This window comes from Neocloeon triangulifer, unplaced genomic scaffold (genome assembly GCF_031216515.1).
Source record: "Neocloeon triangulifer isolate White Clay Creek 2 clone unplaced genomic scaffold, ASM3121651v1 ptg000003l, whole genome shotgun sequence".
Taxonomy (NCBI): domain Eukaryota; kingdom Metazoa; phylum Arthropoda; class Insecta; order Ephemeroptera; family Baetidae; genus Neocloeon; species Neocloeon triangulifer.
In genome coordinates, this window is record NW_026775546.1 from 3,113,371 (window position 1) to 3,138,997 (window position 25,627).

Here is a 25,627-nt window from a genome sequence, read left to right on the forward strand (position 1 = left end):
TAATAATAAACGATTTGTTAAATATTAATTGTTTTAATTTGCAGGTAATTATACTAAGGAAATAGTGGATAGATGGATTCCTCAAAACCCAGCATTAACACCACCAGGTAGATTAAGAAGAAATTTCTGGAATATAATGTATAATTAATATTTAATTTATCCGCAGTTGCCTTACCTAGAAAGTCGTCGAGTACAGGCAGCCCTTACTCTGTTTCCGAGTCTGTGTCTTCAAGTTCAAATTATGACTACGAAGCCTTAACAATTGATCGGTCTAGAGGTAATTCTGAAAATATTATAACTCATAAAAGATCTATTAATAAGGATTTGTAATAATTTTTTACTTTTGCTTATTAAAAGTTTACTCTACGCCTACGAGTTAGATAATATGCTTATAAGGTCAAATGTTAATGGTGTCCGTTTCCTGCTTTCTCAAAAAATTCTTTGATTAATCTATAAATTATATTATTAAATACCATAGTATGTCTATTTAATTGCTGAAAATTCTGACAGCAATTAAAAAATTTATTTTTTTTATTTTATTTCATCGTTTTTTTTAAATTTACCTTTTATATTTTCAGACGAAAGTATAATATACGGAAAGTTTGTGTGTTCACCACCGGATTTATCACAACCCAGAAGTCAGGATGTTAGGGAATTAAAAGGTAAGAAAAGTGCAACAGTTACAAATATTTCTGGTAATGAGTCACTGTTTTATGTCCGCATGAAAATGTTCTCGAGTAAGTTCATGCATAATTAACTTGCGACCGTAGAGGGTTTATCATTCAGGGTCAGTGGTTGCGCACGATAAAAGCAATGGCAGCAGTATTTCTTTTTTGTATCAACGCCAACTGACATCCTCCTTGCCTAGAACTGCGCAGTCAAAATACAAATTGGAGCACAGTTTCTTGCGAGTAAGAGAAATGATCAGCCCTCTGCAGATGTTCGAGGGGCAGAAAAAAATAATATACCAGCGTTTTGATCACACATGCATCACAACACAAATGACTCTAATTGTGTTCTTTTCCATCGTTTGTGGGATGAGTCATTGTGTAATTTGTGTGGATAATATTATTAGAAGTTATTAGCATTTAATGAGGGCGTTTCAAACCAATTTTATATTTAATTTTTGTAGGGGACGGAAGAGAACTATGTTTTTGGTTAATATCAATAATAGACGCCCGATTTACATAATTGCTGCCTAATTTACCGTGGAAATTTTGAATTAATTTATTCAACTAACGGGTCTTTTGCGTCTTAGTAAAATAAACTCTGGAAGTTTTCACGCACTTCCTTTGCGACGGGGTGTTGAAACTCTGGTTGATAAAGAAACATCTGCCTTCAAACGGCGTCTTGCGATTAATAAGTCGTTAATGAATTGCGCGCCGACCACGGCTGAAAGTGGAGCGATTCATCCGGCGAGCGAGAGTGAAAAACTCTCAGTTGATGACCGATGCGAATTAAAAAGCAAGCCTAGCGATTTTCCCAAGACAACGGTCGCAAGAAATGAAACAAATGGTGAAATCAACGGCTTATCGGAGGAATTATTGGAATCAAGAAGAAGTTTCTATTGTGCCAATCGAGATAACCTCAAATAATATAAGTTGCGCGTCTTTCAATGCCGATTTTTTTTAGATTATCAGCGTTTGATTTGAACGATCTTTTAATCATTCACTCTTATGAAATTTGATAAAAAATAAATCTACTCACTAAAAACCTTCAGATTATCAGGAACTTTGAATATCAAATTTGTGACATTTAATTTAATAATTATTGAAATGAAATTTTTCTGGATTTTTCTTATTACATTTATTTTTACCATTTTGTCTTGTTTTCACTTAAAATGTCAAGTTAAAAATATTTCCGTATTTTCTATTTTAATTAAATCATAAAAGCTTTGATAATTATTTACTTTATATTTTTTTTATGCTCAAATTAAATTAATGGAAAAAATAATCTTTATTACGTAACTCATAATTTCAATAACTTGATTAAAAAAAAAACTATTTTTTATCAGAGCAAATAAAACACAATTTTTTCAAATAATCTCCCTTTAATCTGGAACAGATTTCATTTTTTGGTGCCTAATTTTTCCCATCGTTTTTATTTTTAATCGAATAGTGCCCCTTGTTGACTAAAGGAAAATTTTTATTTCCGTCGCTGCGTGTCTCACGAGAAGGAGGTCTTTGTGTTTTCAAACGGGGATGTTTTGTTTGTAGACTAGCCAGCAAGGCTCGATCTGTTTTTTATTTTTAAATCCAAACACGCCGCCGCAACTCTAAACGGGGCAAAATTATTGACTGCATCTCTTCCCTCACTCGATTTAAATTCACAAGAGCACCCTCTTGCTCTTCTCCCTGCCGAGGGACAATAAATTAATCAGCGGGCCAATTACCGAGTTAATTGGACGGGCATTTAAGTAGTACCGTTGGCACATGGTGTGAATGGAGACGATTCTCGAACAGCTCGGCGAGAGCAAATTTAATTACGTATTTAAGCAGTCACACCAAATCAGAGCGTTTCTTGGCAGAACAAGATCAAAAGCGACCAAGCATGGTCCAATTGAAATTGCACTTCCCCTTTTCGTTTGGCTCAAGTTCTGCAGGACGGCGATTTATCACGGCGCCCGCCTTAATCATTCCCTTTTCAATTGCATCTATACAAAGTAGAGTTGAAACCAGTAGTGGAACATTCTATCTAATCCATCACGATTGCGTGTTGCAAGTTTGCTTCGCCGGCATTCACTCCGCGTTGAATAGCAAAAGAGTTTAAAGGGCCATTCAGCGAAACTGGTTTCGGGGCGGGCGAGATGCAACACCTGAGAACAATTTATTTATTAAATCATCGCAGGGAGAAAAAAAACCTCTTTGACTTGAATGCACCGCGATTTATTCACGCTGGCCGAGTGCATTCACATTTTCACATCTGGGCGCCTGGGAAACTTCTCGAGGCCGACGAGCAATTATTATTTCGATTTTTATGCATAAAGATTGAGAGTCGTGAATTGAAACTCGCCCTGTTGCACGCTCAGTGAGATTGCTGCACCGTCCAACGGTGGTTTGAGCTTTCAATTGGAATTTTCAAGAGTCAACTTTTTTAAACTGCGTAGAAAATTTATAGAATCAATAATTACAGAAGATTATTTTAATTTGAAGATAAAATGTTTGATTTTTTTTTGTAAACGCTTCACTCCAAAGTACAATAAACAAAAAACTTCGATGATATTTATTAAAAATTTATATATTTTTTTATTTTTAAATTGCTAAATTAACAAATTTGTTTTTATTACATTATCTAATGTATAGTTTAATTGCAAGTAAAACATAATTGATGATACTTAACTGACGAAAAATCAAATTTTGAGGCCTCTTTGAAAAGCAAAATTGAAGAGGGTATCAAATTAATCAAATTTGTTTCCCCTTTGTAAAAACCACATCAAAACATTGTGCTACAGAATCTGATCATATATCAGAGTTGAAAACCTACTTGAATGAAAATCGATATACTTTTGTGTCACCACTTCCTTTTTGAGATCAAAGAGTTACAAGAGGATTTCATTTTAAGAGCCATCAGCATAAAATAGTTGCCCTGTTCAGTAACCCAATAAAATTTCCTTTGCAACTAAAATATTTTTTCATGTTTGTTTTCGTTAACTTTTACTATGTATGAAATTTTTAATCCTCTTTGAAGTTTAAATTACTTATCAAAACAGCGTCAGGCTGTCTCAATTCATCTTGCCTCTGATTAATTTATAAAACGTTAGTTAGTTTCGGCTGTGCCTCCTCCTTTTTTTACACATTGCTTTTATAAAAAGAGGGCCGTGTCAAGAGCATAATCAATTTTAGCTGCCAGAAACTTTTTTTGTGGATGAATCATCAGAATTTCACTGCGAGAAAGGCTGGATTTAAAAATGGAAACATTTTCAACACTTGGATTAAAACGACAAAAACTTTTCCAAATGAAAAACTTTATCAATTATCCGCAGGAAATATAAATATACAAGAACCTCCTGCGTGCATTTTTATCAGAGATGCAGGATCCATCATGCCCCATTCTCTATTAGAAGTAGTAGTGGTTGACCTTGTGCTCTGCGAAGTGCTGCTTCGGTTTATATATATATATTTTTTTTCATTCGTATACACACAAGAGTATTTACATATTCCTCGCATGTATATACGCTGCTTTTATAAAACACAAACGCGTGCATTCTGCTCGCCTCAGTCGTTCGGTACATAATGTGTTTCGCCTCCCCTTAGGTTTTTTTTTCACTTTCTACGCACCAGAAATGCGTTTTTTTGATACGCGCGCTGCTCTGTTTTATTTATCCAAGGGCCGATATGTGTGTTTTTGCCCCTTTCGAGTTGAATCGAGGGCCATTATGCATCCTCGACACTGAAATTCGGCATTTTATTTTTCATGTGGCAGGGCATTCATCTCGGAAGGCACTCAATTTTATCAAATATTCCCTTTCAGTGAGAGAGAGAGACGCAGAGAAAAAGGGAAAGAGGCGTCCCTAGCTGCCTGGGACCAAAGGGGGACTTTAAAATTCTAACCAAATTAGAAACAAACGCGCTACCAAATTACTTTCCATTAGACCGAATTAAATAATTGACGATAATTTGAGAGAGCGCGCGCTGCACACTAAATTTGTGTGTGTATAATTCCTGAGCCGGGCGCAGGGGAACCAACTTTTTAATGAAGCCCTTGTGCCTTCGGCGCGTTTTATGGTCCGATGAAAAATTCAACGCCAGGAACGCGCGCGCGGCCTCCTCTTTCTCTTCAAACAGAATTTTTCATCAAATCCGCGCACTAGCAGCTGCGAAATTGCCAAGTTTGATTGGCCCACGGCGTTTTTTTAGCTGCCGGAAACTTTGTCATGTTTTATTAATTTGTTCGGCAGCCGTTTATTCGCTCTCAAAGAATTTTTACTTAATCGAATGTTTACGTTCTTTTTTTGCAGGAGGCGAGAGTCATCATGTGATAGACTGGGAAAAACCTTTGTATTTTCTCACCCCGATTCTCTGCAGATATTGTGAGTACAACCTTTATTTTTCTGATCTTTGTTTTTTTTTATTCAACAGTGATTTTTAAAAATTCAAAAGATTTGTCTGGAGTAAAACTCTTTTCACAGGGTTATTGTTATAAAAATATTAACGGATAAAGAAAGTAGAAGAAAAAAATGGGATATTTTATATTTAAATTTTTAAAAAAATGCAACTTATTTAAAATTGTTGATATTTTTTAACGATTTTTTCATTGCAAATACAAAGAATCATTTTAATTGGTTTTTTTGTGATTGTCAAACTTGCAGAAATATTTCTTAATTTTTTTTTTTATTTATTAGTCTCAAATGTGCCATTTTTTAAAAGTTAATGTAGTTTATTTTTTTAAGTAACAAATAAGTTTTGATTTTTATCTTTAGTTATTACAACTTTGTAATATTTTACTTTAACAAACCATTAAATATGCTGCAAATACTTTTCAAAAGAATATTAAAACAAAAAAAGTGCATCATCTTCCATCGCATTTTTATTCTTTTGTTGATACAATTTAATGCAAATCTCCAACATTTATGTTTATCAAGGAGAATAAATGTCGCTATTTTTGCCATATTTTTTCCGCTCGGATTGATTTATTCGTTTCGCGCTGGCGGGCGGATTATTTGTTTGAAAAGAGCAACTTTGAGCGTCGGAAGGTGGAATAAATAAAAGTGAGCCGAAACGCAATAAAACGCAGCGAATGGGGTTCATAAAATAAAAAGAAGGAGGGCCCTTTGTTTTCCTAGTACGGCCAGAAAAGTTTCCGCGCGCTCTCTCTCTCGCAGATAAAAATTTACGAGTTTGGCTCGAGCGATTTGCTTCAAATCTGCCCGAGAACAAACTCGAAAAGTTTGCCAAAGGAACTTTTCCTCTTTCTCGGCTGCAGATGAAGCATTCGGTAATTTTGGCAAGCGGAGAGGAAAGCTCTTTATTTTTCTTTTGGTGCACACGCGAGTGATGGAAATTGAAAACCTGCTCTCGGCTTTCTTTGCTGAAGAATCACTACTTTGCGATCCGCCCACGGCAACCCTTCCTTTGAAGCGCTTTTAGTTTTGTAATTTACATGGTGCTTTCCAAACACATCGCCAGATTCCGAATCTCTGCTGCGTGTGTGAAAGGAGCCGAAAATCTTGATAGGGGGGCCAAAATTTTCTGTTTTCCTTTGGTACGAAAACGGAAAAATCTGAAGCCTCTTCTTTTCATTGAATAAACAAAGACGGCGCACAAAAAAAGAGAGACTGGCCACAACCCTAATTAGAGGCTTCCTGTCCTCAACTCAATCGACAAAACAAATAAGCACGCATCGCCATTGAAAAGTTTTTGTATTATTCAAATTTGAGTAAAAAGGTCCGGTTTTTTGCGTGGGAATCGAACAGCAGCAGCCTTTTGATTTGAATAATGCGTCCCGGCCAAATGGGAATGGTCATTAGGAAAAGGGGGTTGGTGTGGTTGTGTGTGTGCGTTGCCGGTCGCTCCCCTTGCGTGGCAACCCTCCTACCAATTTCACTAACTGTTGCTATGCGTCCTCGCATTTTGTCATGCGGCCTCTTGGCAACTATTTCGGAAAATAGCAGCGGGGGATCCGCCACCGAATATAAGTAGACCGCCTTCTGAGAATTGACAAGGGAAAATTTCGGTGCCACATTGTTAGGCCAATGATGGATTCGCTGACTTGTGAATTTTCACGTAGTCCCCGGTGCATTTTACGGTGCATCACTGATGTCAAATTGCGTTATGCATTCAACCCACAAGGGTTTCAAAAGTCTAAAGTAAAAAGAAACGTAAGAAGGGCTAAAAAGCGGTATTTCTTTTTATTTGATAGATTTTGCAGTATTATTAAATTTAAAAAACAAATGACGATATTATAATGATTTATTATTAATTTTTTTTTAGTTAATTTAGGTCCATGGTTACATTATTTTCACCACAGGATGAATAAAAAAATCAAATACAGGCTGGATCTTAAAGATATCTACATTGAGGAAAAGGTTCACTGAGCCATATCCTACAGATCAATATATAAATTTTTTGCCGACCTAACTGTTAATTTTATTTTGCTAAATTGATTAAGGTTATAAAAACTTGGTTCAATGAATTTGAGTTAGGAAAAAAATCATCACAATTAATAGCAATTTTTTACCAGAAACCTCAAAATTGGCATCCAGAACTTATTTCTAAGTAAATTTTTATTCACGTTTAAGATATTTGATATGGATAAATATGCTATTTTTGTTCAGATTTCCATGACCACGGCCGACATTTTCCCACAAATCCCAATTTTGTTGAATGTTATTTGTGGCCGAAGCTGTACGTTATTTAGGAAAATCCGAGTTGCCAACACCCAACATAAACCTGCCACCGGGGGAAATTGATTTTGCTTCTGTGGCGCTAATTTAATATTTCGGCTCATCCTCGGTGTATTTATATAATAGCATTACACGTCGGTTTGGCCAGGAAATTCGCCCGGGCAAGACCATAGCGGTGAGTGCGTCGGGCGAAAATGAAAGCGAAAGCGCACCATAAAAATGTCACCAGGCGCACGTGCCCATTCATCTTGCCCGTTTTTACTTTCGCGTCGGTCGCTTTTTTCGCAATATCCACGGAGCATTTCATCATAATTAAGAGCCTTAGGGGGTAAAAGAGCTTAAAACGTAAATATATATATTTTTGCCGGAATATATACACTTTTGCCACTTTTGCAGGTAGATTAAGAGGGAGGTGCGATGTGTGGGGATTCTGTTGTGGGGTCGGCGCGAGGAAGCATTTCAATGTGTGCTGCCGGCGGCGATTTGGCCGCGGCCCCTAATCCAATTTGCGCGAAATCACCCCATGGACAAAGGCGGCTCAGAGCGAAACAACCAGGCAATAAAGCACTCGTGGGCGATCATAAGCTGCATTCAAACGACCGTGAACTCTCCCTCTTATATTTATTTTCCGACCGCACGCAAATTTCACTGGGAAAAACAGCGAAACTTGCACTTCATTTGCATGTGCATGCCACCGTGGTTTTCCCATCCGCCCTCTTTCTCTCTTGGCGAATTTCACTTTTTAATGCATAATGGAAAAGGGGAACCGTCATGCAACTAACTTGTAAACCTGGCCTTGGAAACAGAATTTCTCGTCACTTTGCTAGAAGAATAAATTAAATTTTTTCATCATTCTGTATATTTTAATGTTTAGAGCATTTTTTTAAGTAATTTTATGTTTTAAAACTTCAAACAAACTGAAAGCTTGCAAATGAAAAAAATATACCAATTATTATTATCTTTTCGGAGTTCTTTGTTTCCAGCAGTGCCGTCCAGCCATTATCAATTTCACTTTGCAAGTTTTAAACAGTCACAGACATTTTAGAGTGATAGTATTGAGTTGTTTACGGGTGTACAATCTTACTTAGCTTAAGTTTACAGCCACACCACACCCTGTCTAAACCACCAATCACGTGCAACCTTGCGGTTCTTGTGCAAGTTTCCAATTAGCCCTTCTTATGCCGGAAAAGAAGAGGTTTGCGGTGAACAGATTTCAGAGTCAAATAATCATTCAAATTTTATTTTTAAGTGTGCATTCTTTTTGAAAACTATTTTAATTCATTTCTTATTTTAAAAATCTGCAGTTCAAATTCTCAATCTCCTTCTGAAATGTTTGATTGACCTGTCAAAACGCTACACGTCATTTGGTATTTATTGATATTCCATCAGCCCTCTGACAAAAGCGTTCTCATATCAAAATTAACCCACGTTTGCGTGTTCATTGAAAAAAAGATTGTTTCGAGGTCGAACTGAACTTTCCGTGATATGTCAATTTACTGACCAAATCGGTCTGGGAACAATTGACTTGTGTTGGAGATCCTTTTTTTCTTCATAATTCATGTACAAATGCCACATATGTTTGTACAAAAACGGCGCACGTTTCGTGATTTTGAACTCTCGTCTTTGCACACCAAAATTGAATGAGAAAAAAATATGGATAAAAATCTGTGCCCCCGCGAGCGCCTCGTAAATTGGTCTCGAATTATTCAGTATGCGGGGTGTGTGTGCGTATCATTAAAGCTGGCGCAGTAAACAGCGATTGATATCGCCGCTTTTGTGCACCTGTTCCGCGACATGCAACGCAGGTTGGCTTTGGAAATAATAACGCACGGAGTATAACAATGCAAATGCCACAAAAGACGCAGAGAAATAAATTAACGTCAGAAAGATCATTAATGCGCACAGGGGAACTGCCTTTAGAATTGGGCCTCTCGAATGGGGGTGCTTGAATAAATAATATTGTGTGCGGATTCGAAGCCGGAATTATATTCGGGCGCGAGGAACAAATCGTTGTATGGTGGCATTAGTCTTTGACTGGTTTCGTAAACATGTATGCGCGCTTACATGACGCATGTTTAGGTGCTGGAAGGGTTGAAGAGGGGATTTGTTTGTAAAATGTTTGAGTGCCATCGGAAAACAAAGCATGCAGACTAGAATTTCCTGGAATGTCATTAGAGTGAAGTGATTGCCTTTCAACGTGTTTTTGATTGATAAACAACAACTTGTAAAATGAATTAAATTGCTGAATGTTGAAGAGATAGTGATAATTTATGGAGAGCTTTAGGAAGACAAAAATTTGAAAAATATTTTTTATGATTTAAAAAGAGGGCATAGAAAACAGTTACTTGAATTGCAAAAGGCTCCAATCTTTAAGTAAGTTTTGGCTCCAAATTTTAACGGGATGCTTTTGCAAAAAAAGGGCCGATTAATTTTGATATAATATAGTAAATTTTTTTCTCTACATTAGTATTCGTTTTCAGATCCAAGGAGAAATAGCAAGAAAATTTTAAGTCTTTAGGAGAACTGAATTTTTTAAATTTTACAGTTTCTCATAGGAATTTTCTAAATAATTTTATTCTCAAAATTGGCCTGACCAAAATTGATAGAAATCTCACCAAATCACGTTCGTATCACCCTAATTAGGACAAAAAACAAATCAATAGGTCAGTCGAGATAAAAAATTTACATTAATCTTATGAAAAGATTGAGAAGTTTTATTTAAATATCCCAAGCTCCTCGTAAAATAAAATGTTTGTAAATTGTTAGCATCATTATTTCGTCTTTTATTGGTTCAATGGATGGGACGTGCCTTTTTGAAAAATTGCCAAATTAAAAGTGACGAGAATTAGAGCTTCCTTTTTTCGTTTAAAGCACGAACTTTTAATTGGGTCTGACGGGAAGAAATAATATAAAATCCGGCTCCCAATTTTCCGGCGCTGCTGATATTCGAGCCAAATCAGTTGCATATGTGCCGCCTGAGGCGATGTGCACGCAGAGCCCACCCGAGAGCGACTCTAAATAAATAATAAAAAATAACGATTGTCGGAGTCGTCAGGCGGGTGAGTTGACATATTTATTTGCCGAGCGGCTGCGGAGGAATTAAAAACACGTGTTTTGTCTCTTTTTGGGATTACTCGCGCTCTTGATATTACATGAATATATATAACGTGGCTGCTGCTGCATGGGGAAGGGAAATGAATGCTGTGGGGAAGAGGGAATTTATTATCTTTTCTCGCTGCAGCTGCCAAAAAGTCAAGTCAATCTCGGAAGGGCAGGCTTAGGAATGCGCGCGGCCCCTGTGGAAATGTAACCAAGCGAGAATAAATTAGTAAAAATGGAAATGGGGCTGCAGATGGATTTTCGTCGGAAAAGCGAATTCGAGAATCGTAAACAATGGGCAAAAAACAATAAACTCCGGAATAAGGACTTCTCGGAAGCGGTTTTTAATTAAAACCGAAATCTTGACTCGAGCTGTTTTCTCTCTCATAGAACTAAGACAAAGGATTTTTTTAATTTTCCACGCCGCGGAGCACCCTTTGGCTTTAATTTCCATACCTCCGCCGTTGATGTGATAGTGAAAATTTGAAAAAGTGGAGACCAGCAAACTTTGTTCCTTTTCTTTCCCCTTCGCCCTGTCATCCGCGTGCGAAGGGCGCCGGAAAATTAGATGAAAAAAATTAATTGGCTTCGCTTTTTAACGAGCTTGAGCAAACTTTGGGGCGGTTTGTTGCCGGGGAAGCATCGATCAAGGCGAGCGCGAGAACCAGCCCGCGGCAGGTCAACCACCCTCACCCCACCCATGCACCCCTGTCCTCAGCGAGTACTGCTGCAAAGTGTTGCACAACTCGCGTTTTTGCTCATCAACCCTTCAGCCAGTTGCAAATGCACGTAGAGCAAAAAAGTGTCGCTTGCGAAATAGTTACGCATTTTGTATTTATGGCGATTAAATTCGCGTTTACCTTAGAGAGTTGCGCAATGAGGAATTGGAGGGGGAATTGAAGTATGATTTAGTTGCAGTTTTTCCCCCTTTAACCTCAACAGGTACATAAACGTTTTTTTATGTATTTTAATTAATTATTCCTCAAAATGTGTCAAAATGTTAAGCTTTTTTTCAAAATTATTTGCCTTTAATTTCTTTTTTTAAACAAAGTAATTCGTCATTGCAAATTAATAAATTTTTGATTTATTTATTACTTTCATATAAAATAACAATTCAGGCCAGTTTTAAATTTAGTTTTAAACTTGCAACCGTTGACGTCAATGAAGCCCATAAACATTTCGTCCCGTCATGAGTTATCACATTTTTTCCACTGTTTCTGCCTCTGCCCGTTTAACTGTCTGCATTTTGTCGTTTATCTTGACTGCTACCTCATTTTGTAAAAATTAAAAAAGGCCGCCCTGATATGAATCCAACCGCGTGTTTTCCAAGGCAACAAGTGCTACATGTACAAATGCACGATTTTTTATTTAAACATTTTTCTCTCTTTTAACGTCGCATGATTTTTATTCAAATTAAACCTGGAAAAATCCTGCAGCAATTTGGCGCACGAAACTGGGGCCGTGCCATTATTTGGCCCGACGGATGATATTTTATGAAGTGCAGCTCCGGGGGAAACACGCGAAAAGCGAATCACTAAAGGCCAATAATTTACGATGTATTTTCGGGTAGGCAGCCGCGGTGGCCGGGAGGACACGCAGGTTGCGTCGAGTCAGGGGCAGCCTGCTCATTATTCCTAATAAATGCACCGCTGCTTTTTGATGCCTCTGCTTACTTACTCACTTAGCTTGATTAAATGCATGGCGTGCCGGCGAAATCTGCGCTTCTCTTGCCCAGGCACGAACGCCAATTTATTTTTTGCTCGGGAAACACACAAGGGTGCGTCGCGAAATGGGGAGAGTGTTTGCATTTGTAACAAGCACAGACCGGCAGCTTGCCATTTGATCTCCAATTATTATGGATAATATCTTCCTCTTGTTAAAAAATTGAACCGTCAAGAAAGACGGGGGTTGTCAAGGAGACGAACCTGCTCCGGTAAAATTGTAGCTTTTTTTGCTTTTTCCTTTCTTTTCATCGACGGAATTTTAAGTAGGTTGTAATGCGAATTTTACATCGCATTTCGTCTAGATTTTGAGGCAATTTTCCTCATTGTGAATTGTTAAACTTGGAAATTATCATTTCTCGGAGAAGTTTAATTTTATCTCTTGAGCCTCCGACTTTCTCTTATCAGATCGTGGCGCGATAAAGGGACGAATTTTTACAATAGATTTTTATTTCAGGCGCGTGCACACTCGTATTTATGATAACGTGCTGGTTGAATAACCTGGATTGATAAGCGAAAAATTCGCATCGTCAATCTCGATTGCTATTTCCAGAGTGAAAAATCCGCCGCGAGCCGGTTTCCCCGAAACAATAATCCTCTTCGCCCTTATCGCCAAGGGAATCGACAGAAGGCTGCAGCTTTTTCTCTTGCTCGAAAGCCGATTTTCTTTTTCCTTTCTCTCTAGAAACCATTACCGACTTCTGACAGACCCCTGATTTCCCAAGTCCCTTTGCACTTCCTTCTTTCCGAACCTTTCTTATCATCTTCTCGTCAAAGGCCGACACTTCATTGTCCTTTCTCGGCCGACCATTCATTACAAGTATATAATATAAGGGAATGAGGTGGTGTGCGCCGTGTAAACGTTCAAAACGCGATAGCCGCTGTAATTTCACAGTTCCGGGCGAAAAATGTCAAAAGCGGAGACCGACGCAAATGATAACGAATAACGTGAGCCTCGTGTCAAGGCCATTTCCCAAACAGAAGTGAATTTATCACGTTTATTCGCATGAAACTTTCCCAAACAAAATGAAATGAAAAATATCATTTTATTTTCATTTATAGGAGCATTTAATTATTTCTGAGAAATATCAAACAATAGATTTATTTTGTTTTAAAATTTTTAAAATAGGAAATTAATTATATATATTTTTTTCAGTGAAAGTATATTTCATTTCAACACAGAAATCTTAACATTAGGCAGTAATAAAAACTTTCATTTTTTGCCCCTGATATTTTTTTTTTTTTTTTTTAATTGTTTATCCCTCTTGGGAAAGGCACCAGCGGTAGCAGACAGGCTGCTAAATCGCAAGGGCCGATTTACCTTCTTAAATTATTTAGAATTATTTTCATCCTTCACCAATTTTTTCCTTGGAAAATAATGTAAAAATCGTAAAAATCACAGGAGATTGAAAAAAGAATAAATATTTTCAATTTTTAAAGATTTATTCAGATTGATTAATATGTTTTTATTTTTAATTTAAAACTCTTTTCTATCCTAAATTTCAATCGAAAGCAATTTTTAAATGAAAGCCTAATATGGAAAAATAATGTTTTAGAAGAATTCATTCACGATAGAACAATGTTTCCTATTACCTACATCAAGTTCTAACATTTTGATTTTTATCTGTTGAAATTTTCAAAGTAATATCAGCAGAGCGTAAATAGAATAAAAAGTCGCCTATCTAAACAAACGTCAGATAGAGACGGCATAGCAACCAAATTCTTTGGCCGGTTGGATAATTTAAAACATTGTATTACCTTGTTCTAAATTGCAATTGTTTTGTTTTCTATAAATCGATTCTTTGCGTCCTGAATTTTCCGTAATGATAAACTTCAATTTCAAACCCTCATTAGAAAATATTTTTTGCTCATAAATGCTTGAATGATACTTAAAGTTAATTTTATTATATTCCTGTGAATAATGTCAAGTAAAATAAGATCCGTAAAATGCATTAACTAGGACAAAAATGATTTCTAACTGTTCTTATTTAATTCCACCAAATTATTTATATAAATTGGGTGACTTTTCGGCGAACCGAAATCGACCGTGAATGCGGTCTTTCAACTCCAAAGTCCCTCGTCGAGCATACACACGTATTTAACTGCATAGTCGGGTCTAAAACGATACCAAGTCCATTAACGTTTCGAGAGCGCCGACGCCTCTTGCGTGCAGAAAGAAGTGTTGCAAGCGGCGCTCGCTAGCTATTTTTTTAGGTCGCGAGCGAGCAACAATGGACGCGTCCAACAATGGGTTGGCCGCCTCCGCCTAGCAACAACTCTTTGCTAGCGCGCGATGATGGAAACGGGAGAGCGAAACCAACTCCAGCCGGGCGCTGCAGCGAGGGGAAATGCACTCGCCTCTGCGCTGCTCGGGACCCTTTCTTTCTTTTGTTCGCCGCCCGCCCGACCAATTTGTGGCTCGGCTGTTGCCAACCTGCTGCTCTGAAAGGTCGAAACAAAGCCCCGCCGTTATTTGCATACGTTTGATTGAGCTAGGGGGTCGAAATGGAATTTAATAATTAATAAAACATGGCGAGACCATATTTCGAGGGAGGACCGTTGGATTTTTCTCCGATCAAGTTCACGGCAGGATTAAACATCTCTTTGAAAAGTATACGGAAAAGCTGTTATGAACCTTCGCGGGAGAGGATTTAATTAAAAATTTTCAGAGATTTATTTCCTCTCCGCCTTAATCATTTTCATGAGCAGATGCATATATTTGACATAATCCGAATAATTAATTTCACAGCAGGCTCAATATAATACGCATTCAGTTGATATTCCGGTTATTCTGGTAAATTTTTAATTCCGTTGAGTTTATCTGAAACGCATTAAATCTGCCGATTCAAAATTGCTCAAATGGATTTCAAATAACTTTAATCATTTGTGGTTACTTGACCTCAAACTCGGAGCCTGGTGGGAAATTTATGTTGGTTTATCAGTTTTGAAACAAGTTTCAGCAATTTTTCTCTTCAAATTTAATTTATACTCCTTGGAGAATTTCACAGAGTTTCATTTTCTTAATTTGAATAATTAAAAAAAACTTGATTTAAATTTAAGCATTTTTCTTCAGGAGAGTGTGCTGTGCTATGACAAAGATCAATTTCTCCATTCAGCCCTTTCGCCCCTTTCTCTAATTAATGATGTGAGATGATAATGTAAATGGTTTGTAACGAATGGAGAATAAATAAATAAATCACACATTTAAATTGATCTAGAGAATTTAATAACTGAAATTTCCATGATTTCAAGTCTATAAATAACCGTCACCTAATTTGCAATTATTTAAATATTATATTTTTAACATATTTTGAATTAATTTCAATCAAACGATAAGTTATTCTGTATGTATGTACGGTGAGTACTTTTTTATGCTGATTTCATATGATTTCCGCATTATTAGTACGGTTTTGGATACTTAAATATGCGATTTAATGTAACAACGAGCGGAGGATATGATTACACGCAAAGTACAACAACCCCAAGCTATTTGTGTGCTATAAAATCTTTATCATATGTTTATTACCCAACTGCAAATCCTGAATCTGCCTTTTTTGCTTCGGTAATTGCAAAAATTTATATTGTCGTAAAGATATCAAAACAAAATTGGGAAGGTTTTATGATATTGCAAGCAACGGTTTAATGTTTTTGGAAAAGTTACCCCTTTCAAAGAGACCTTAAATAGCTTCTTATTGGATCCGCCTAAGCAAGGAAAAAAAAGAAATCAATGCCCACGTCAGGTAATAAAACAATCAGAGAAATTCGATTTCACCGAGAAGTTGCATCTCTTCTTATTCAATAAACTGTTGGTGCGGTTCCCACCAAAACAGGGAGCGGCAATAATAATTATACACCTCAAATCTGTTTACAGTATGTATCATATATAACAATGAGTAATTGTCATCATAAAAGTGTCTGATTGTCTGTCTATAATAGAGAGTGGGCTGGCGAAATTTAGCAATGTTTGCACGCAATCCTGAATATAAATAAAAGCCGAAAATTTATATTACATCCCGTGCATTGCGACATCTTTACAACTTATTCCTTTTTTATCATCAACCCCACATCCAACCGACCGTTTAGCCCTATGCTATATGGGGTAATAAAACAATAATCGTGTGTGCCGGTAATAGCAGTAATAATCACAGTATAAAGTATGAAATGTGAAACCCAATTTGGACGATACGATCGGAACTGAAATTTCCAAAGCGGATTACGTCCCTTCTCAACTCTTAAAAGCAATTGCCGTGAGATAATCGCGGCCTCCATTAATTATTCGGCGCGGCGTTTCTAGGCAAACAATTAATCCAGGCTATTTCAAAATTGGGCTGAACGATCGCCGCCGCAGATAAAACACCCAACGGCTCGTTTTCCGTACACATGTGTTGATTTTTCCACCTCGCATTCACGTGCACATGAAAACAAATTACAAAATGTATGTACAGGATGTTGTGGTCAATAAGCTTTCTGGGGCACAAGTTTCATCACTTTTTGATGGTAGCTCTGGTTCATTTTCCACTTAGGGTTTTTTGGTTAAGTAATCAAAAGGAGAGAATAGTATTTCCTTTATTCAAACCCAATAAAAAATCTATTTTCATTCAAAATATAAATTATGTTTTTCAAAAAAAATTAATTTATTCCACCAAGGTTTGAATTTCCAGAACTTTCTTATTGGAAATTAATTTGAAGAAAAGTTCTGCTACAAAAATTAGATTTCATTGATGTCCCATCAGCAAATCATCAATTGAAATGATTTAAAATTTAATTCCAATTATTTGAATATTAAATTTTATTTTATCTTCTTCAAATTTTTAAAGAAAAGAATTAAATAATTTTAAAAGAGATTCAAGGGATAATAAATTTTTACATTTTTCCAGAGATTTTTACAAATTTGCTTTGTGACCACAACAATCGTATTATTTAAGTGTGCTGCATGCACAGTAGGCTGCACGCACTCGTCCCTCTCCATCGCATTGTGCTGTTTGCACGTATTTTTCTTTGTGCCCGCCGCGCTCCCGCGTGTTGTACAACTTACAAGAAATGTGCACTGGTTAAAAAAAAATACGCGAGCGTTACAATGTGCCGCACCTGACACGTTATTGCGGCGGCTCTCGTTATCGCAACGATTTTATCGCGCGTCCTCTTTAAATATTTATGACACAATTCAAAGAGTGCGCCCATCGGCCGAATCCATCTCTCTCTCATTTTCCTATGTAAAAGTACATTATGTATATTCCTGCTCTAGCATTATTGTGTAGTGTCACGGACATTTACACTTCCGGAGTGACGAGCCGGCTGCGAAACGCGATGAAAAATGGAGCGCTGATGGAAAAGCACCAGCAGCAATTAGGAATCCATTATTCAAATGAAGTCATGGGATAACTTGTATAAGAAATTGTGTTTAATATCGCAAAAATTATTTGAGAAAATTGATAATAACTAGAAATATTCAGTTACAATATGAAATGCCGTCAGTCTGGAAACTCTTTCTTAACTGTCAAAATTATACCTTTCTCATTCGATGAAAATTTTTTTCTAGATAAAAAGAAGTGCCATTTCTTAGTAAAATGATAAGTTTGTGTACTTTTACCCGCATGAAAAAAGCTCTTATTACCATGATAACGATAGTAAAATTTCTGGGAATATTTTAATTTTATCTGCATGCATGGAAATTGTTCTCCCCTTTCTTTATAAAGTTCTGGAAGTTTTAAAATGTGGCAATCTTGTAAAAAAACGTCGCATAACTCTTATTACAAAAAATTTTCTTCATCTGTCATGATTTTTTGTAAAACAAAATGTAGTAAATTATAATGTGATCATAATTAAATTTTATATCTATTACTTCCAACAGAGCATAGCTATTTTTTGTTCAAATCGTTATTCGTTACAGAGAAGATATTATTAAGAGAGGGAAACATTGAATTGTTTGACCACCATCAAAGATTTTGCCAGAACTTCCAATTTAAAAAGGCCCAATTCCCTACAGTCAGCCTTGGTCCACTTAATACTAATAATTTTCAAATTTTATATATTTAAATTATTCAATATCCCTGCTGATTTTATTGCCACCGGTTGTATTCGTCAGCCCTCCCTGTTCAGTTTTTTCAATTTGTGCACTCGACAAATTTGGCCATATGCCGCGCAGCGTTGTTGCCGAGCCGGCGGCGGCGGCACCGCACCGATGAATAATGCATTTTAATTGGCCGATTAATGAGGCGTGACGCGCGAGTTGCATATATACCCTGATTTATATTCCTCGCCGAGAGGGCTGGTCTGGACGGATGGAATTATATAAAAGTGTGCAGCGGCTTTTGAGTTTACATGCATGAGTGATCGGGCGAGCGAGTTTAATATAATTTATATAATCTGAAAACGCGCGATGCATCCAGCAGCAGCAGCAGCGGCGGCAGCACAATTATTGGAAAGTGCTCGCCGGTTCGCTGGCTGCATGGGAAATGACAGGCCGGTCGCTCAGTCCGACCGGCTGTATCATTATTTAGCACAGTGAGCCAGTCAATGACCTGTCTGACTGGTCGTTCAGTCTTTCTCATTATTTATTATGCTCTCAGCTGTAATTACACCTCTTGACATTTTCATATCTATATAAGAGGCCTGGAACTTTACTTCTTCTTTTTTCTTTTCTCTCACGCGGCCCGCGCGACAAAAGCATATCATGCTCGTTTCTGACGCGAATTCATCCGCCGCAGCAACGATGAGACCGAAAGCACCTGCCGCCTGATGTCATACTTCTTGCTAACAATAATTTCATTTATTCATACCTACCTCCGGAGCGATTAGACGACAGCGTATATACAGTTTGCTTATAATTATATTACATGTTAACTGCACGCAAGAGAATTCCGATCAAGTCCTTCTAGGGATTTCCGTTGCTCTTCCAACACTTTGTGTGACACGCAAGATTTTGCCCAGAGGTGTGTCCGTCCTATTATTCCACTCAATTAGTAATGATAAATGCACAGTAATAAATAATTAATTTATATTTTGTATTTTATTACGTACAACATAAATTGAAGAGTACACAAATAGTTTTATTTATTTTTTCTCCACTTGTTTTTAAATAATTCCTGGTTTTTAATTCAAAAGAAACTGAACTTGTAAAAGAAAAAAGGCCAACAAGGATCTCTTTGAATTATATATTCACAATTTCACTAACAGAATCAACAACAAAATTTCCGATGCTCAGCAAATCCTCAAAAGTGGGGGCAATTATAATTTCCAGGATATTTCTTCAGCTTTCAAGATATGAAGAATCACAAAATATGCTGCCTTTTTAATTTGGTTTTGCATAGCAACAAGATAAGCTTTTTAGGTACAATAAAATAAATACTTTTCTTCTTGCTGGATTATTGAGATTTGTTGAAACAAGTTATATAAATGGTCCATTATTTTTGGAAATGAAAATCTGGAATTAATTTATTTTTGTTTAGCTTTATTTGATTTTTTCATCATCATTATTTTAATATTAGCATCTTTGCGTTCCCCATGCAATGCTAATTAGTCTAATTGGTTCTCCAAATTGAGACAAACGAACTAAATCACCACGTTAATGCTGTTAGCTCATCGTTTCTTCTGCGCCCAAGGGTTAACGAATCAAATCCGGCCAACTAACCTTTGGTTAATGAATTGAGGGTTAAATTTTGTTTCTAGCATAATGGGAGTTCATCAACATCGACAATTATGCTCAATTGCTGCTCGCCAGTAAAATGATATAAAATTGACCATTTCAATAAAAACTTTAAATTGTTATTGGGACCCTGGGTTTCAGCAGAATCTGCTAGTGTTGATTGACCTTCCCAGCCTCCAATGGACGAAAGAATAAATAAACAAATTTTTTTTACAAATTATATTAATAAGAATCAAATTTTTGTTCAAATCACATTTATTTAAATGCACTGCTTTTTAATTGAGTTACTTGAAAAGTGCAAACTCTGTCAGACACGCAGATTGCGTGGATTAGTTAACCGACCAGAATAGATTGCTACAGGAATTCCCCTATCTAAGCCACTGAGTGAGCAAATTCGCTGTGCCGATTTCGGCACGTGTGCGACCTATTTTTCAATCAAATTTTCCAACAAAAATTCAGTATCACATTTATCTCGTTCTCAGTCAGTGGGATTGAAATGAGAGCTGCAACATTGCGGATAATTTTTCCATACCCATCGTACAAAGTAGTGCAAGTGCATAGTATGCTCATGGCCGGGCAGAAAGGCAATTAAGTGAATGAGTTGTGGGCATACGTGCGGCAGCGCACATTACAGCCGTCCATCAAGGCGGTGTATAGAGATGCTGTAAATTGCGTAATCGTCGCCTCACACAATGAATCAACTGTTGGCGACGACAAACGACTACAAACCATAATCAAATGTGTCGTCTGAGAGTCGTTATCGGTTTTTGTAATGAATTTGTTCCACGCGACCTTAAAAGTTAACAATTCAGTGCTCTCAAATATTGGCGGTTGTAAAAAGGGCAACAAGGACGGTATAATTGGCTTTTTCAATTGGTTGATATTTTAAAAAATTGCTCGAAATTGACCAGTAAAAAAAAAATCAATTTATTTTATGACTTGTTTGGAAAGCGGCTTTAAATAAGCTGCTGCGTTTGCGACGAAATTTACCATTAAATTCAACAGAAAGTTTTTGCAAGTCTTGAAAGTATTAACCCTCATGAGTCAATTAAGTTGCCTTTATTTAATTATTTAAATAATTATATTTTTTTCCTTTTCTTAATTTTCACAAAAGACATTTTCTTGAAGGACATTAAAAAATTTTATTTTGCAAGATCAATATATAAATTCTTCATCAATTCATAAGCGCAGGTTTTCCCTTTTTTATATTGAAAAAGTTGGATTTGAAAGAATGGAACAAACCAAAATTTTAACATTCAATAAAAAAAATTTAATTTTGTAATAACTCCAAAAAATTAGCAGCTAAATTAAAACCAAAAAAATTAAGAAAACAGAGCAACATGACTGGGCATGATCATAATAAATAAAATATCAGATTTTTATCATGAATTCAAAGCAAGTTTTATATAATACAGTATTTGTAAGTTTCCGTATATATATAGGATTTTTTTGGATAAAATTGCTCAATGCAGAGATTGTTGTTGGCGTATTGCTGGCGTATTGAGTAGTTTTTTTTTTAAAGTTGTATTTAAATTTTAATTTATTTTCAAATGAAATCAATTTTTCTAGTAAAGGTATTTTGTTTTAAGGTTTTCCAATTTATTAATTACTATTTAAAAAGCTATAAAACACATAAAACTAACCAAGTCCTTGCTCAACAAATTGTGTCCTGATTTTAATAGGCCGACTGAGGCCCTCTCTGGTCAAAGCCCGCGATAAAAGCGCGTCGGTTTGCTTTGCTTTCGGGGGCCATTTGGCGAGTGTTTAGCTTTTCTTGTCGATCTGATCAGCAGGCGCGATTTGGACGGTGTCCAGATGTTATTTCCCCGGAACAGAGACGCGGTCGGCGCCAATTAGAGGCGCTTCATCAGATCAATCGACCTTGTGCGAACACCCCCTAGCTCGGACATGTTTAATGAATGCCTGCCCAACTCTTTAAACTGATCGCTTTTGTAATACAAAAGCTTCGCTTCGAATCACTCTTCAGCAGAGTTCACTTGAGGCCAGCGTAAATATAAGATGACACGGTAAACAACGGCCGAGACCATTCGGCACAGCGATTTTCGCACGTAAACTAGAGCGCTCAGAATGTCACCCTTCGAAAGAGTTGGTCCGATGAAAAATCGCAAAAAGCGCGCGTCCCAGAGTGTCCGACGAGGGGTCGAGCAGAATTCGCGAGCGTTTGGTTTTTGCTCGGCCGAAAACAGGGTCAACCGGGGGGCTAAATTTAGGCGTTAATTTATGTGTTATTTTTCGCCGACTCCATTGAGAATCGACTCTGGCAAAACTCCACGTGGCGTATAGAGCGGAGAAGAAATAATAAATCTATTTTTTTGGTGGAATCGCACGCACAATTGCACTTCTCTCGAAGTTTGGGGCTTTGCGCTGAGTGCGCCGTTTTCCCTTGAAGCTTGGGGGAAAGGCGGATTCCGGGAAAAGGAATCGGCCGTTGCTTTTTATTTTTATGATTTGTTATTTCTATAACTTATCGGATTGACCCCTTTCTGCTGATCGCCGGATTTTTGTATCTGTTTTGCCCGCACCGAACAGATAAATCCTGACATTTTTTATGCATTTTATGCTATATAATAAAGCGGCACTTGATATCTTCGGACTATTCAGGGAAAAATCGCCAGAAATTCCAGATTGAAGGGTCTTTATTTCCTTTATGGATTTTTTAGATTTGGCATAGTCAAATCAAGTCTTAACAACAATGTTGCCTCCAAGTTTGATTGTTAACAATTGCAAAAAAGTAAAGACTTGATTAATCATATAATTTGTAAATTATTTACACTTTAAACCATCTGATCATTTCATTCAATGTTGACAGAATCTTCTTGTAATAATTATGCTGAATAGTAATATTCTTTGAAATTAAAATAACAAATAGTTTTTAATTTTGCTTATTTGAACTTCCTTTATTGATTAAATAAATAAAATCCGGCTTCCACGGTGAAGATGAGCAACTTAATTCTTTCTGCTCAGGGATTTTCTGCATCGTGCAGAAACAATAAAGTTGCTCATCTTCACATAGGAAGCCAGATTTTGTTTCATCAAAAATTAACATCCAGAGTTTCGAAAGGATCCATAACAGCAACTACAAAAACCTCTTGAACTACCTTATTTTATACAATTTGATACAATTTTCAATTGAACTATATTCTTTAAAAATCAGATATTATATTATCAAATTTTACTAATCAGAAACTTCCCTTAAGAAATTCAAGCGCTTCTCCTTTAATATGCAACTTTGTTCCTCTTGATATTGCTCTTTTCAAAGTGCGCGTTGGAATTAATTTTTTATGAAGAATTCCTTTCCGTATGAAATTATTTTGAATTTCCAAGAAAATAAATATCCCACATTAATGATGAAAAACTTTTCATAAGAGAGAGTAGTATGCAATTTTGGTTCCCCTTTTGATGTTTCTTGAGCCATCAATTCGACGAATCGCAAATTTATATTGAATGCCAATGTTAGTTGAGTCAAAATTGAGCACTGTGAAGAAAAAACAGTTTATTAACACATGAAAAACCTTGCGAGCGCTCCCCTCTTGTTGTAAACTTTTCCAATCAGCGGTGGAAAAATTACGTAACGCGAGTGAGATTGCACGCTGCGAGCAAAAGCCAATTTTTAACGATTCAATTAACACACAAAAACCGATAATTACTCGCGAGAGTTTCCTGCTCAAGCAGTTTTAATTAGGCGCGCCTCGGCAAAACCGAAGAGCCTCTTTCCCCGAACGTGTCAAAAGCAAGGGTGATTTTCTTCACAATAAACGCCGCTCTCGTTCGCACAAGTTGTTGCAACTCGATAAAATTAATTATTTCGGGGAAATTCCACAACAAGGGGGAAACAAGCCCGTGAAGCAGCTCTTTTCTCGGATCTCGCAGACCGAGTGGCACTCTTCTGTGTGTGAGGGCTGTAAAACTAATTAGCGTTGTTGGCTATTAGAACGTTTTAATCCCACTGTTTCCTCGAGCGAAAATAGATTTCGGCAACGCACGTGTGCAGATTTGGCGCTAAATTCAAAAGGAAAAAGCCTTTGAAAAGAAACACTGGAAATTTGCTGGCCGCACTTGTCATTCATAATAAATATTTAGCAAGTTTGTATCGCACCAGAGAACGAACGACGAACGACCTTGACCAGCCTTTGATTTTAGGAGATGTGGCGAATCGTTTATCATTTATATTTGAAGTTTCTTCAACCCGAGTTCGCCAAAGTTGAACTTATTTTAACACACTTGGATAAAGAAGAAGTAAATTAATTTGAGATTCTTATTTGAATGTTCAGTTTATTGATTTTCCAACATTTGTTTTATAAATGTAATTTAGATTTTCATTTCATTGTTGGAAATTGGTGAATTTTTTTTTTTAAATGTGAAACGTGTTTCCGCAGAGGGCATTTGAGAGAAACGTGCTTGTTCCTTTCGTCCCCCGCAATAACTTTAAAAAAGGAAAAGCCGACATTTCTGTTCCTCTTTTTTATTAATTCCGCTTGTGTTTGGCCGAGTAATTTATGTGAATGGCCTCGGAATCAAAAGAGTTCTCTCGTGGCTGGGCTGGCTTGGCTTCTTCTTTCCAATGTATGCAAATCGCATTCGTTTGAGCGAGCAAAATCCAACTCCAAAAAGTCCGACCTTGCCTTGGCAGCGACCGCGGCCAAAATTCACACTCCCCCTCCCGATCCCCCTCCAAACGGCCACAATTAAATACATTTATTGGCGCCATCTTTTCACACACTTCGTCTTCTTCTTGGCTCATATGAATAAAATCGTCCCGAAATACACTCACGCGGACGCATGGCCAGAATCTGTCAAACTGCCGCATGGACGGAAGGTCAAGGCATAAATTTTTCGACGCGAATTATGCGTTTCGCCTTACCACAGAGAGGGCTTTCAAGTCGCGTGTTTAAATTTAAATTAATGCGAAACGAGGCGTTCGGAGATTTGTTTTTCGTCAGTCAGGGTTGCGAAATGTATCGCGTTTTTTGCAACGGTTATTTTCGGTGCGACCAATAAACTTAATCCTTTCCAGGGCTGCAGTCTGCGTTAACGTCAGCACTAACAAGCTGTTCGGCTTGATAAAATTTACACCCCACTTAAAAATTCATTTAGAAAAATTTTTCAAATTAAATTAATAAAAGAGATGGTTTCGATTTTTTTTCAATTGATATGATTTGTTGGAAATTGTTTTTTTTTTATTGTAATTGTATAATTATTTCATAATTACCTGATGATATACCAGTAAAGAACCTTAATTAGATTTTAATCCGAAAATCAAAACCAGTCGTTTGACAAAAATCTTAAGGTCCATAGATTTTGTGCTTATATTTTATGAGGTAGCAACAAAGGCTTTCTACGCAATGAAATTTTATATCTCGGCCGACTTTCAACCTCACACCGTCCGCGGTTCTGCTCGGAAAATTTGCGTCTGACTGCGACTCGAATTTGCGTCAATGGCAGGTCACAGCCTGATGCTGATAACCCCCGTCCAAGATGGTGCAGTCCGGCTAGCTCGTGTCCTTTGGCACCAATTTGGAATAAGTGCCTATTAATTTATAAATCAAATTAGATTAGCCCTGGAGCTAAATCTCTCGGATTAATTGTCGAGATGCAGCGCGAGTTGTTTACGGTTGTATTTTTTTTCTCTGTTGATACGATCGGCCGAGAGAATTAAGAGAAAACACAATTCGGTCGGTTATCCTTGACCGGCAACTCCAGCCTTGTCAGCCAGCCAGCTTAACTCTTTTTAATGGTATTGTGTTGAGTACGGTCCCCACTTCACGCTTGGCTCGCGCCGTTTCGAAAAATTTTAATGCC

At 37.0% G+C, this 25,627-nt stretch overlaps 1 protein-coding gene and 1 long non-coding RNA gene across 4 annotated transcripts in view; one reads left to right on the forward strand and one right to left on the reverse strand.

Annotated features, from left to right (window-relative positions):
• LOC132193089 (phosphatidylinositol 3-kinase regulatory subunit alpha) overlaps positions 1–25,627 on the forward strand; it is a 54,811-nt gene that overhangs the window by 776 nt on the left and 28,408 nt on the right. For all 3 annotated transcript variants that reach the window (XM_059613469.1, XM_059613470.1, XM_059613468.1), the window contains exons 3-6: positions 45–107; positions 167–277; positions 579–662; positions 4,958–5,029. In XM_059613469.1, coding sequence (XP_059469452.1) covers positions 45–107; positions 167–277; positions 579–662; positions 4,958–5,029 — 330 coding nt within the window. The remainder of the gene's footprint in view (positions 1–44; positions 108–166; positions 278–578; positions 663–4,957; positions 5,030–25,627) is intronic.
• Positions 46–859, reverse strand: LOC132193093 (uncharacterized). Its single transcript, XR_009441403.1, has 3 exons — positions 564–859; positions 342–424; positions 46–283 (listed from the first exon to the last, which is right to left on the reverse strand). It is a non-coding gene; the product is annotated as an uncharacterized LOC132193093 (long non-coding RNA).